This window comes from Schistocerca nitens, chromosome 2 (genome assembly GCF_023898315.1).
Source record: "Schistocerca nitens isolate TAMUIC-IGC-003100 chromosome 2, iqSchNite1.1, whole genome shotgun sequence".
Lineage (NCBI taxonomy): Eukaryota > Metazoa > Arthropoda > Insecta > Orthoptera > Acrididae > Schistocerca > Schistocerca nitens.
The window spans coordinates 642,600,313-642,613,785 of record NC_064615.1 but is presented as its reverse complement, the minus strand read 5'-3'; the positions used below and the strand labels follow the sequence as shown (position 1 = coordinate 642,613,785).

At 39.8% G+C, this 13,473-nt stretch overlaps 1 protein-coding gene across 1 annotated transcript in view; it reads right to left on the bottom strand.

The window, feature by feature from the left end:
- The window catches only part of LOC126236758 (cullin-3), a 297,410-nt gene that overhangs the window by 9,306 nt on the left and 274,631 nt on the right, over positions 1-13,473 (bottom strand). Inside the window, exons 13-15 of the mRNA XM_049946298.1 lie at positions 12,501-12,639; positions 11,820-11,947; positions 8,708-8,766 (exon numbers count right to left, since the gene is read on the bottom strand). Of these exons, the coding sequence (XP_049802255.1) occupies positions 8,742-8,766; positions 11,820-11,947; positions 12,501-12,639 (292 nt within the window). The 3' untranslated portion in view covers positions 8,708-8,741. The remainder of the gene's footprint in view (positions 1-8,707; positions 8,767-11,819; positions 11,948-12,500; positions 12,640-13,473) is intronic.

Genomic DNA, 13,473 nt, shown 5'->3' with positions numbered 1-13,473 from the left:
TTTTTATTAATTCGGTCACAGAAGGGTTAATCTGACTCAGCGAAAACCATCAAAACTTGGGCAGTACTCAAGAGAATGGGTAGTTTAAGTTCTCTAAATGCCGTCCCCTTTACAGATGACACACATTTCCTGGAATTCTCCCAATAAACGACAGTCGGCGAATTTTCTTCCCTACTAAAGGCATCACATGCTCGTTCCATTTCATGTCACTCTGCAATGTTGCAATTACATACACTATGTGATCAAAAGTATCCTGACACCCCCAAAAACATACATTTAGGTGCATTGTGCTGCCACCTACTGCCAGGTACTCCATATCAGCGACATCAGTAGTCATTAGACATCATGAGAGAGCAGAATGGGGCACTCCGTGGAACTCACAGACTTCTAACATGATCAGAGGATTGGGTCTCACTTGTGTCATACATCTGTATGTGAGATTTCCACACTCCTAAACATCCCTAGGGCCACTGTTTCCAATGCGATAGTGAAGTGGAAACTTGAAGGGACACATGCAGCACAAAATCATACAGGCCGACCTCGTCTGTTGGCTGACAGAGACCGCCGACACTTGAGGAGGGTCGTAATGTGTAAATGGGCAGACATCTATCCAGACCATCACACAGGAATTCTGAACTGCATCAGGATCCAATGCAGGTACTATGACAGTTAGGTGGGAGGTGAGAAAACTTGGATTTCATGGTCAAGCGGCTGCTCATAAGCCACACATCATGCCAGTAAATGCCAAACAATGTCTCGCTTTGTGTCAGGAGCGTGAACATTGGACGATTGAACATTGGAAAAACGTTGTATGGAGTGACGAATCACAGAACACATTGTGGCGATCCGATGGCAGGGTGTGTATGTGACGAATGCCCCGTGAACGTCATCTGCTAGCATGTATAGAGCCAACAGTAAAATTCGGAGGCTGTGATGTTACGGTGTGGTAATGTTTTTCGTGGAGGAAGCTTGCACCCCTTGTTGTTTTGTGTGGCACTATCACAGCACAGGCCTACACTGATGTTTTACGCGCCTTATTCCTTCCCATTGTTGAAGTGCAATTCAGGGATGGCGATTGCATTTTTTAACACAATCAAGCACCTGTTCATAATGCATGGCCTGTGGCAGAGTGGTTACATGACAGTAACATCCCTGTAATGGGCTGGCCTGCACAGAGTCCTGACCTAAATCCTATAGAACATCTTTGGGATGTTTTGGAACGCAGACTTCATGCCAGGCCTCAGCAACCAACATTGATACCTCTTCTCAGTGCAGAACTCCATGAAGAATGAGCTGCCATTCCCCAAGAAACCTTCCAGCATCTGATCGAGTGTATGCCTGTGAGGGTGGAAGCTGGCATCAAGGGTGGGCCAACACCATACTGAATCCCAGCATTACCGATGGAGGGAACCATGAACTTTTAAGTCGTTTTCAGCCAGGTGTCCTGATACTTTTGATCACATAGTGTATTTAAACATGACTATGTCTAGAAGCACACCACTAATATTGTATTCAAATGTTAAAAGATTGTTTTTCCTACTCGTCCGCATTAACTTGCATTTTTTCGTATTTCAAGTGTCCTCCTCATTGCTTTTACATTGCTCTTTGTATATAGTAACATAACAATACAATGAAGCAAAAAGTGAACATTTCAGAATTTCTTTTGTGAGTGGTATGGTTACAACTAAGGTATGATATATACTGCAACATCACACTGTTTACGTGAGAAATATACTTTTTCTAAATTAATTAGGGAGTGTGTTTTCCTGGGTGGTGCAATTTCAACAGTATGATATGTTGACACTGGCCGGCCGGCCGCGGTGGTCTAGTGGTTCTGGCACTGCAGTCCGGAACCGCGGGACTGCTACGGTCGCAGGTTCGAATCCTGCCTCGGGCATGGGTGTGTGTGATGTCCTTAGGTTAGTTAGGTTTAAGTAGTTCTAAGTTCTAGGGGACTTATGACCTAAGATGTTGAGTCCCATGGTGCTCAGAGCCATTTGACACTGGCCAACTTTCCCAAATGAGCTTCACTGTATAGTGTACCAGTTGTGGCATCTATGTAAGCAAGAAGTCCATTATAAATCTAATTTTACAGTCACAAATAATTAAATGTTTCTACTTTAATGTTGTTTTTTTCGTTAGCAAGTACACTCAAAAACCAAGTGTCTTGTGAAAATCAGAAACCTTGCATCACCAGAGACTTTTTGAATGACCCAAGAGCCAATTTGAACTTTTCTTCCAAATAGGAGACAAGTGACTTCTTACCTTGCTGAGGAACACCGTTGTCAAGATACACTTTCCTAAGGATTGGACTCAGGTGACATTCTACATAAATGCCAGCAGCAGCTCAATTTTTCGATCTTAATACTAGAAGAGTCACTGTCAGGAAAGATGAAGTTCTCTGACAAACATATAACACCAAGCATTTACAACGCTGATCTACGGAACAGCAAATCCCTGTACAGTGCAGCTGTGATAATAAAGTCTGCTTCACCGAAAAGAAACCAACTACTTTGAAATAGAAATTCTAACATAGTGCAGTTATTTTCGATGATAAACTTCAAACTAATTTGATGAACCTTAAGGTAGGTACACCAGGAATAGTGCTTTCTTTGGACACTGAAAATCTGTTCACAACAGACTACTCTTCTTTTACTTGAGGCATGCTGGCTGTATAAGTAACTTCTTCTTCTTCTTCTTCTTCTTCATCTTCATCTTTGTCTTAGTAGTGGTGTGACCTGCCCTACCTTTTCAATCTTCTCCAATATGGCCTTCTCTTATCCATGAGGAAGGAGTTATTAGTTCCAAAAACTAGGATAATGTCTATCAAGACTACTGACATTTCTCAACCTGAACATTAGAACTGGCCAGTAATTCTCGTAATTTTGTAGTTTTCTCTGGTGAATTTTCCTTTTGATATACAGGGTGTTACAAAAAGGTACGGCCAAATTTTCAGGAAACATTCCTCACACACAAATAAAGAAAATATGTTATGTGGACATGTGTCCGGAAATGCTTAATTTCCATGTTAGAGCTCATTTTAGTTTCGTCAGTATGTACTGTACATCCTCGATTCACTGCAAGTTGGCCCAATTAAAGGAAGGTAATGTTGACTCCGGTGCTTGTGTTGACATGCGACTCATTGCTCTACAGTACTAGCATCAAGCACATTTCAGTCTAAGTGTTCGTACGCTTCTCAACAGCAGATTCGGTGACCGATAGATTGGTAGAGGTGGGCCAATTCCGTGGCCTCCACGCTCTCCTGACCTCAACCCTCTTGACTTTCATTTATGGGGGCATTTGAAAGCTCTTGTCTACGCAACCCCGGTACCAAATGTAGAGACTCTTCGTGCTCGTATTGTGGACGGCTGTGATACAATACGCCATTCTCCAGGGCTGCATCAGCGCATCAGGGATTCCATGCGACGGAGGATGGAAGCATGTATCCCCGCTAACGGAGGACATTTTGAACATTTCCTGTAACAAAAGTGTTTGAAGTCAAGCTGGTACGTTCTATTGCTGTGTGTTTCCATTCCATGATTAATGTGATTTGAAGAGAAGTAATAAAATGAGCTCTAACATGGAAAGTAAGCGTTTCCGGACACATGTTCACATAACATATTTTCTTTCTTTGTGTGTGAGGAACGTTTCCTGAAAGTTTGGCTGTACCTTTTTGTAACACCCTGTATTTAATCTCCTCCAATTTTGTTATTCATTCACTTCTGGAAAGCGAGTGTTGGAAACACAAGAAACAATTTAATTTCCTCTTTTAAGCACCGAATAGTCAGAACTGACAAATGATACAATACGTTCACATTTGAAGAAAAAGAAGAGTAGAACTCATTATCATCGCCTTTTTAAAAACAACAATGTAGGAAAAGATAGACTGGTACTTACTGTCAAGATGACACGTTAAGTTGCAGAGAAGCACAATTAAAAGACACTTACACATAAACTTTCGGCCATAGCCTTCATCAGGAAATAAACAAAATACACATCATTCATTCACACAATGAAGCACACCTACTGCATACGCTGGTTACGATGACTGGCGGTCATATGGGCGTGAGGTGTGCTTGCTTGTATATAGTGATGGTGTGCATTTCCCTTTCTTGTTCTGATGAGGGCTGTGGCTGAAAGCTTATATTTTAGTGTCTTTTAATTGTGCCTTCTGAAACGTGAAGTATCATCTTCATGGTAAGTAGCAATCTATCTTTTCCTACATTGTTTATATTCCAACCTGTAGTTCCCCTTTCTAAAATATTATTTTCTACTTCTAAAACAGCACTGAAGCATCCTCCCTAAATGGCAATGTCTCTACAATGAGACTGGGATAGCAGACCATAAAAATGTTTTCATCTATGCCTGCTGAAGAATCAACACCAATTGCACAGAGCACCAGAAACTTCTCCCTTCCTTTTTTACTCAACAAAAAAAGCTTCACCTTTGTCTTCACTGAATACACCTCACCACCTCAACTGTTTTCAACATCCTGTGGACTAATGTGAAACTTTTTCTGCTTGCCCCTGTAAGTTATGAAAGTAACTGTCCCACTGACATTCTCTATAATAAATATTATTGTGCAGAACTTGGCAAACCAAATTTGCACACATCTCTTACAATGATGCTGTTACTTACCAAACGAAAAAGTGCTGGTAGGTAGGCACAATAAAAAACACACATAGTGTTTACCTGTCCTTTTTTCCCCCCTAAGGTAAGTCTCTCTGCTCCCGGGATTGGAATGACTCCTAACCCTCTCCCTTAAAACCCACATCCTTTTGTCATTCCCTCTTCTTCCCTCTTTCCTGATGAAGCAACCTTGGGTTGTGAAAGCTTGAAATTTGTGTGTGTGTGTGTGTTTTTTATTGTGTATCTACCAGCACTTTCTCATTCGGTAACTCACAGCATATATTAAAAAAGATGCTGTGACTTACGAAACGGTAAAGCGCTGGTAGATAGACACAATAAAAAACATACACTCACAAATATCAAGCTTTCGCAACCCATGGTTGCTTCATCAGGAAAGAGGGAAGGAGAGGGAAAGACGAAAGGATGTGGGTTTTAAGGGAGAGGATAAGGAGTCATTCCAATCCTGGGCGTGGAAAGACTTACCTTAGGGGAAAAAAGGGACACACACACACACACACACACACACACACACACACACACACACACACACACACACATATCCATCTGCACATATACAGACACAAGCAGACATACGTAAAGGCAAAGGGTTTGGGCAGAGATGTCAGTCGAGGCGAAAGTACAGAGGCAAAGATGTTGTTGAGTGACAAGTGATGTACGAGGGGCGGCAACTTGAAATTAGCGGAGGTTGAGGCCAGGTGGGTAATGGGAAGAGAGGATATATTGAAGGGCAGGTTCCCATCTCCGGAGTTCTGATAGGTTGGTGTCAGTGGGAAGTATCCAGATAACCCGGACGGTGTAACACTGTTCCAAGGTGTGCTGGCCTTGCACCAAGGCATGTTTAGCCACAGGGTGATCCTCATTACCAACAAACACTGTCTGCCTGTGTCCGTTCATGCGAATGGACAGTTTGTTGCTGGTCATGCCCACATAGAAGGCTTCACAGTGTAGGCAGGTCAGTTGGTAAAACATGTGGGTGCTTTACACGTGGCTCTGCCTTTGATCGTGTACACCTTCTGGGTTACAAGACTGGAGTAGGTGGTGGTGGGAGGGTGCATGGGACAGGTTTTACACCGGGGGCAGTTACAAGGCTAGGAGCCAGAGGGTAGGGAAGGTGGTTTGGGGATTTCATAGGGATGAACGAAGAGGTTACGAAGGTTAGGTGGATGGCGGAAAGACACTCTTGGTGGAGTGGGGAGGATTTCATGAAGAATGGATCTCATTTCAGGGCAGCATTTGAGTAAGTCGTATCCCTGCTGGAGAGCCACATTCAGAGTCTGATCCAGTCCCGGAAAGTATTCTGTCACAAGTGGGGCACTTATGCAAAAGCTGTTTTCAGGTTGTTGGTGTAATGGTTCAAGGATTCAGGATTGGAGCAGACCCACATCCTCTTCCACAAAATCACCCTCTCCAAACCTTCCAGGAATTTCTCACTTCCCGCCTTGCCTCTCAATCTTTCTTGAAAAACATCAATCCTATTCCCAACATCACCACAGCCGGAGATGGGAACCTGCCCTTCAATATATCCTCTCTTCCCATTACCCACCTGGCCTCAACCTCCGCTAATTTCAAGTTGCCGCCCCTCGTACATCACTTGTCACTCAACAACATCTTTGCCTCTGTACTTCCACCTCGACTGACATCTCTGCCGAAACCCTTTGTCTTTACGTATGTCTGCTTGTGTCTGTATATGTGCAGATGGATGTGTGTGTGTGTGTGTGTGTGTGTGTGTGTGTGTGTGTGTGCGTGCGCGCGCGCCCGAGTGTATACCTGTCCCTTTTTTCCCCCTAAGGTAAGTCTTTCCGCTCCCGGGATTGGAATGACTCCTTGCCCTCTCCCTTAAAACACACATCCTTCCCTGTTTCCCTCTCCTTCCCTCTTTCCTGATGAAGCAACCGTGCATTGCGAAAGATTGATATTTGTGTGTGTGTGTGTGTGTGTGTGTGTGTTTTATTGTGTCTATCTACCAGCGCTTTCCCGTTTCGTAAGTCACAGCATCTTTTTTAATATATATTTTTCCCATGTGGAATGTTTGTTTCTATTATATCTTGTTGTTGTTCTGGTCTTCAGTCCTGAGACTGGCTTGATGCAGCCCTCCATTCTACTCTATAGTGTGCAAGCTTCTTCATCTCCCAGCACCTACTGCAACCTACATCCTTCCAAATCTGCTTAGTGTATCATCTCTTGGTCTCCCTCTACGATTTTGACCCTCCACGCTGCCCTCCAATACTAAATTGGTGATCCCTCGATGTCTCAGAACATGTCCTACCAACCAATCCCTTCTTCTAGTCAAGTTGTGCCAGAAGTTCCTCTTCTCTCCAATTATATTCAATACCTCCTCATTAGTTATGTCATCTACCCATCTAATCTTCAGCATTCTTCTGTAGCACCACATTTCGAAAGCTTCTATTCTCTTCTTGCCTAAACTATTTATCGTCCACGTTTCACTTCCATACATGGCTACACACCATACAAATACTTTCAGTAACAACTTCCTGACATTTAAATCTATACTCGATGTTAACAAATTTTTCTTCTTCAGAAACACTTTCCTTGCCATTGCCAATCTACATTTTATATCCTCTCTACTTCAACCATCATCAGTTATTTTGCTTCCCAAATAGCAAAACTCCTTTACTACTTTAAGTGTCTCATTTTCTAATCTAATTCCCTCAGCATCACCCGACTTAATTCGACTACATTCCATTATCCTTGTTTTTCTTTTGTTGATGTTCATCTTATATCCTCCCTTCAAGACACTGTCCATTCCATTCAACTGCTCTTCCAAGTCCTTTGCTGTCTCTGACAGAATTACAATGTCATCGGCGAACTTCAAAGTTTTTATTTCTTCTCCATGGATTTTAATACCTACTCCGAACTTTTCTTTTGTTTCCTTTACTGCTTGCTCAATATACAGATTGAATAACATCGGGGAGAGGCTACAACCCTGTCTCATTCCCTTCCCAACTACTGCTTCCCTTTCATACCCCCCCCCCCCTCCCCCAGACTCTTATAACTGCCATCTGGTTTCTGTACAAATTGTAAATAGCCTTTCGCCCACTGTATTTTACCCCTGCCACCATCAGAATTTGAAAGAGAGTATTCCAATCAACATTGTCAAAAGCTTTCTCTAAGTCTACAAATGCTAGAAACATAGGTTTGACTTTCCTTAATGTTTCTTCTAAGATAAGTCGTAAGGTCAGTATTGCCTCACGTGTTCCAACATTTCTACGGAATCTGAACTGATCTTCCCCGAGGTCATACGTAAGAGAGATGTGTGCAAATTTGGTTTGCCAAGTTCTGAACAGTAATATTTATTATAGAGAATGTCAGTGGGACAGTTACTTTCATAACTTACAGGGGCAAGCAGAAAAAGTTTCAATATAAGTCTACAGGATGTTGAAAACAGTTGAGGTGGTGAGCTACAGGCAGGACAGTAAGGGGTCTGCAGGTTATTACTTACCTGTATTCATGAATTATTTTGTGACCTTGTTCGTGAGAGTTGTGCGAGTATGAAGGTGTGTGGTTTTCTGCACCTGAAGGGGGACTTTATTAGATAGCTTAGTCTACTTTTAAATGTTTCTGTCTCTCGCTCAATGTCTCCTCTAAATGGTGAGTATCAATCTACCCAAATTCACACGCTGATGTTTATTAGGAACCATTAACGATACAAAGCTTTACTTTTGAGAGCATTGATGATATTTCATATTTCACATGAGAATGTGAAAGAAATTTTAATGTCATGAAATTTATTCTGTACTGCTTCTTCATTGTATTGGTTTGTGACCAACTCCTCCTTCACAGGAACCATTCACATCAATTTTTTCCATTTAGTATACTGAAAAGTAATTATAAAATAATAAGCTACTCAAAACAGTCTTTTCTAAACTGAGAACATTGCTAGAGCCTTCCGACAAATTTTTTGAGTTACGCATATGCATGCATGCATCCACGCTCTCAACCCCTTCATGAAGAACCTGCAACCAACACTTGTTCAGTGGCAACAAATGATCTTGGCCTCTCTTAAATGATTCCATAGCAACTTTAAAGTTTTACTAACCTGTTTAAAGGCATCTTGTTAACAGGTATCTTGCTCAAGCAACATATGTGTAAATTTTCCTGAAATAAATGTAAAGTACATGCATTAGTGGAGGTAGTGAAGTATAACATTTACCAAAGAATGAAATAGTATACTCATAAGTTCCACAAAAACGAAGATGCAAAGATCATTGAAGATAGAAAGATCACTGAGAACAAAGTCACATCAGGCAAATTTTTGTCCAGTGAGAATTGCTATCGCTTATTTTTTAAAATGCAGTTAAAGTATAGAAGCTAACAGTAAGTAGTACCTGTAAAAACAGTATAAAAAAGTAATACTTTCAATGTAATAATGAATAGCATTTAATAACATTGCACAGAGAACAGTGTATCATTAATAATTTTTATCTGGATTTGTTTTTGCTTGTGTGATGATGAAAGTCTGAAATTTTATTTACATCTTGGAACTAATAACTCTAGCTTTCAGTCTGAAATTTTATTTACATCTTGGAACTAATAACTCTAGCTTTCAGGAGTCAAAGGGAGACTGGTAATGGTAACAAAGAGCTAACAATAGTGAGCTGTAAGTAATATATATGTTGTACTTTGTATGACATACAATAAACATGAAGTGTAACTGTACACTTTATTGATATTGTTTTGCTGAAAAGACAATTGCATGTGTTGAAAACAACGCATTGCTGCTGTGAATATTCAGTAATTTAATGTAATTGATGAACACACATATGAACTCTGCATGCTGTTGAAAACTGACACAGTTAACAGCAAACCCATACGTCAAAAAATTCAGCTTTAGAGGAGAGAAGAAATACATTGTGATCTTTATATCAAACAAACATAAAATTATGATATTATAATGCATTTTATTAATAAAATATTAAATGAAAAAAGGATGGAAAATAAATTTCAAGCCATACATTAAATAAAAACTGACATACGATGTTGCTGTGTCAACAAAGTGACATACAAAGTTGCAGTTCAACACCAACAGTGAATTCTATGTATCATCAATACTGCCATTAATACCGGATCATTTAAGTTTTGAGTTTTAGTGCACACAGTTTTAAAGAAGTGGCAGTTGTATGTCAAGGACAAACAACACGGTCTGACTGACTTATACTATACATTATTTTCACATAGGCTAATGCCCAGTGACTAATCATACATGGAACTTCATGTTATATCTTCTGTTGGCAGGTAAAGTTCCAAGTATAGTGGGTAATAGTAATGTGATGCTTCAAAGTTTTGCCGGTAAAAATTGTAATCTCTAGATTTATGAATTCATAAATTTGCTTAACATTTCTACATCTTTCCTATTTGTCTTCTCCAGCTGTGTCAAACTCAAGATTTCAGTTTTCCACTGTTTGGACTCTGTACTAAACTAGGAACCAGACAAGACACGCATGGTCTATTACAACAACTGTTTCCCTCAGTGTTCCACTGCAGTTACACTCTCACGTAATTCTAAAATCAGGCTGATAACATTTCCACTGACATCTAAGCAAATTGGGCACTGGATTGCAAATTTTATGTAAACTGAAGTTACCATCTCACTGTTGATTCAGTCACTTGTCCCATTAAATCTCCATTAGCTCGTTTATGAACCCTGCATGCTAGTTCAGCAGTTCCAATATTATTTTGGTATCTCTCTCAACATTTCGAAATATAGAAGTAAGATGTCAAGAACATGGTTACAACTGTCTTAAGCAGCTATCCAAAAAAGCAAGAGGCAGCTTTCTTCACTTGTGAGTATACCATTGAACTTTGCGTATTTATCATACAACATATGTGTCGCATTGCATACTAACTTTTGCAAAAAAACATCATTTAGTTATCTTGACTCGTTTTAGATAAGATAATTTTTATGACCACGAGTTGAGATGTGCAAAGAGATGAATAGGTATGTTGTACGCGACCGTCCTTCAGCTATGAAACTTGAGAATGAAGTGAGATATTCTTCTGCTCTCAATTTTAAATACAATTTCAATATCTTATCTACATTTCATTTACTGCTAAGTAGGCGCTAAAATCAACTATACACAAAGTTTACACAGTATGTTTTAACGCTGCAAAATCTTTAAAATTTTATGCCGTGTTTTACTTGATTCAGTGAAACATAGAGGTACGATGGATAACGAAAAGAAATTCCGTTCTTTATGGAGTGGAAATAACAGACTGTAAGATGCACAAAAATCAAATTTTTTCATCTAATAGTTTTCAAAAAATCAGATGATAAGTATTTCGTATTGACCAGAACGTTGTCTCTCAGTACAAGCAACAGTATTTGGTGAGCAAGTCTGTAGCAGTGGAAAAGTTAATGAACAAGGATAGAAGCTTCAACTAAAAGCATGTGATCCAGCACTCAGTTCGCACAGTTTTCATCAGGTAATGTATAAATCAACAAAAGGAATGCTTAAGGAGAGGTTTTTCAGCTTTATGTGATTGCTCGTGTCAGCAAAAAAACACTGTAATAAAAGATTATGTGCAGTTTTCCCAGTTTGCAGTTTGCTTAGTGTTTAGAAAGTGAGCACATGAGTTCTAAGTTCAATAACCTAATGACCGTTTGAAGAGCTATCTACATATTATCGAAAAATGACAACATTTATTCATCTTAAAATGAGAGTAAGAAAACAGCTACTTTATAGGTACTAAGCGTAAAGCCTCACCTTATTTAAACATACAACACCCCCCCCCCCCCACACACACACACACACACTTTTCTCAAACTGAGTATTTGAAAACAGATTCAATTTTGCACGAACAAAACCTTTCCAAGGGGATAAATTGCAAGCAGTAGTTAAACAGCTGTCTGCCAGTGGCATAAGCCGAAAACATGAAATGCCTATACCAATGGAAAGATCAAGTTCTGGCAAAATGAGCACAGAGCAGCAATGAACAAGTCATTATGTCTTACATCAACATGACAACTGAAAAACTGCTTGGAAAATTATTTAGCAGCCTTAGTAAAGCTTTTAAAAGTTTTCATTTTTCACTTACAGATGCTAATTTTTTACCTCCTCCTTGAACAAAATTACCACCTGTAAGCACAAAATGACAACTTGAAGCAACACACAGTTATTTATTAACTTATACATAGTGCACTACACATTTACCTATCCTCTGGTGTTCTTGCTAAGTACTCCCTCTCAATTAATCCTTCTATCCTCTTCTTGATTATAACAGGTGACGGAAGAAATCGACTTTTCAACTGTTCCGTTACTTCTGTTACAAGGACGTTGTGCTGAAATCAATCCAATTAATTGTAAATGGCACATGTTACTACCAAATGTTAAAGCAGAAGTGACAACTAACTAAAAATAACTCATAGAACTTTTATCAGAAGTGCATATGAGCAGATCCTAGGACTGGAAGAAATGTGAATGACCCTCCTTAATATATCGTGATCAAAATATGTGGCTGCAAATCTGTGAAACTGCTTCAATCATCTATAATTACCTTGTATTAAATGTCTATTGAACTCCAGCTGCAGCCTGAAACTGTGGTTGCATCTATCACTGTTATAGTGATAAGTTTTACTTAAATAAAGTATGAACAAACATGTAGGCAAAAACATAACTGGCAACTATTGTCTTTTAAGGTTACTGAATCCACTGCAGCATTGGTAGTTACCAAGTATTGTCTCAGGTGTGTACCAGTACCACATCTGGCAATATGTTGGGACTGCAAGGTCAGTTCATTCATATAATCCAAAATTACACAGGTATAATGAAATCAGGAATGTCCCACAAAAGAATGGAGTACATAATAAGCTGAAGGAAAGACACTGCACTTACAGTCATTCTCTTGCGCGCTTTCATAATTCGTACAATAGCTGCTTCAATTTCATGTTTTCTGTCTTCATCAACTTTATTACGCGTTTCTCGTCTCTCTGGCTCAGACTCTCCCTTTGCAGCAACTGTCTGAATCTTTACCCTAAAATAAGCAGTTTACAGAATTAGTTTGCTTTCACATTCAGCTACAACGAATGTAATATCTATTTTAAACCAAACTTGTACATAAACACAGTCTGTGAGGCATAGAGTTAGAAATAGCTAACATAACATAAACAGGGAAGAGGAAGTGACTGAAGATGAGATGGGGATGTACACTGCAAGAAGAACTCAACAAAGCACTAGACGATCTAAACTGAAACAAGGCACATGGAATAGACAACAACCATTCCACATATATGCCGGATATTTGAGATTGATGGGGGAATGCACTCGTATTTGAAGGAGGCAGGCACTAACACATGAGGGTATTACCACAATAGCAAATTACTGAGTCATGGTTGCAAAATATTAACACAAAGTGTCAATTTAAAAAATGGAATGACGTAGAAGCTAACCAAGGTTTCCGAGAAACGGAGGAACATGAAAGACAATATTAATGACCTTCACAGAAGACAGATTAAAGAAAGAAACTTACATTTCCAGCATTTGCACATTCAGAAAAAGTGTTTGCCAATGCTGACTACCGAGCGGTTCTAGGCGCTACAGTCTGGAACCGCGCGACCGCTACGGTCGCAGGTTCGAATCCTGCCTCAGGCATGGATGTGTGTGATGTCCTTAGGGTAGTTAGGTTTAAGTAGTTCTAAGTTCTAGGGGACTAATGACCTCAGAAGTTAAGTCCCATAGTGCTCAGAACCATTTGAACCAATGCTGACTACAATACAGTCTTTGCATCTCTCAAGTTATTGGTGATACAATACAGAGAACGAAGTTCATCTCTCACCTGTGTAACAGTTGAACAATGGAGAATCTGGGA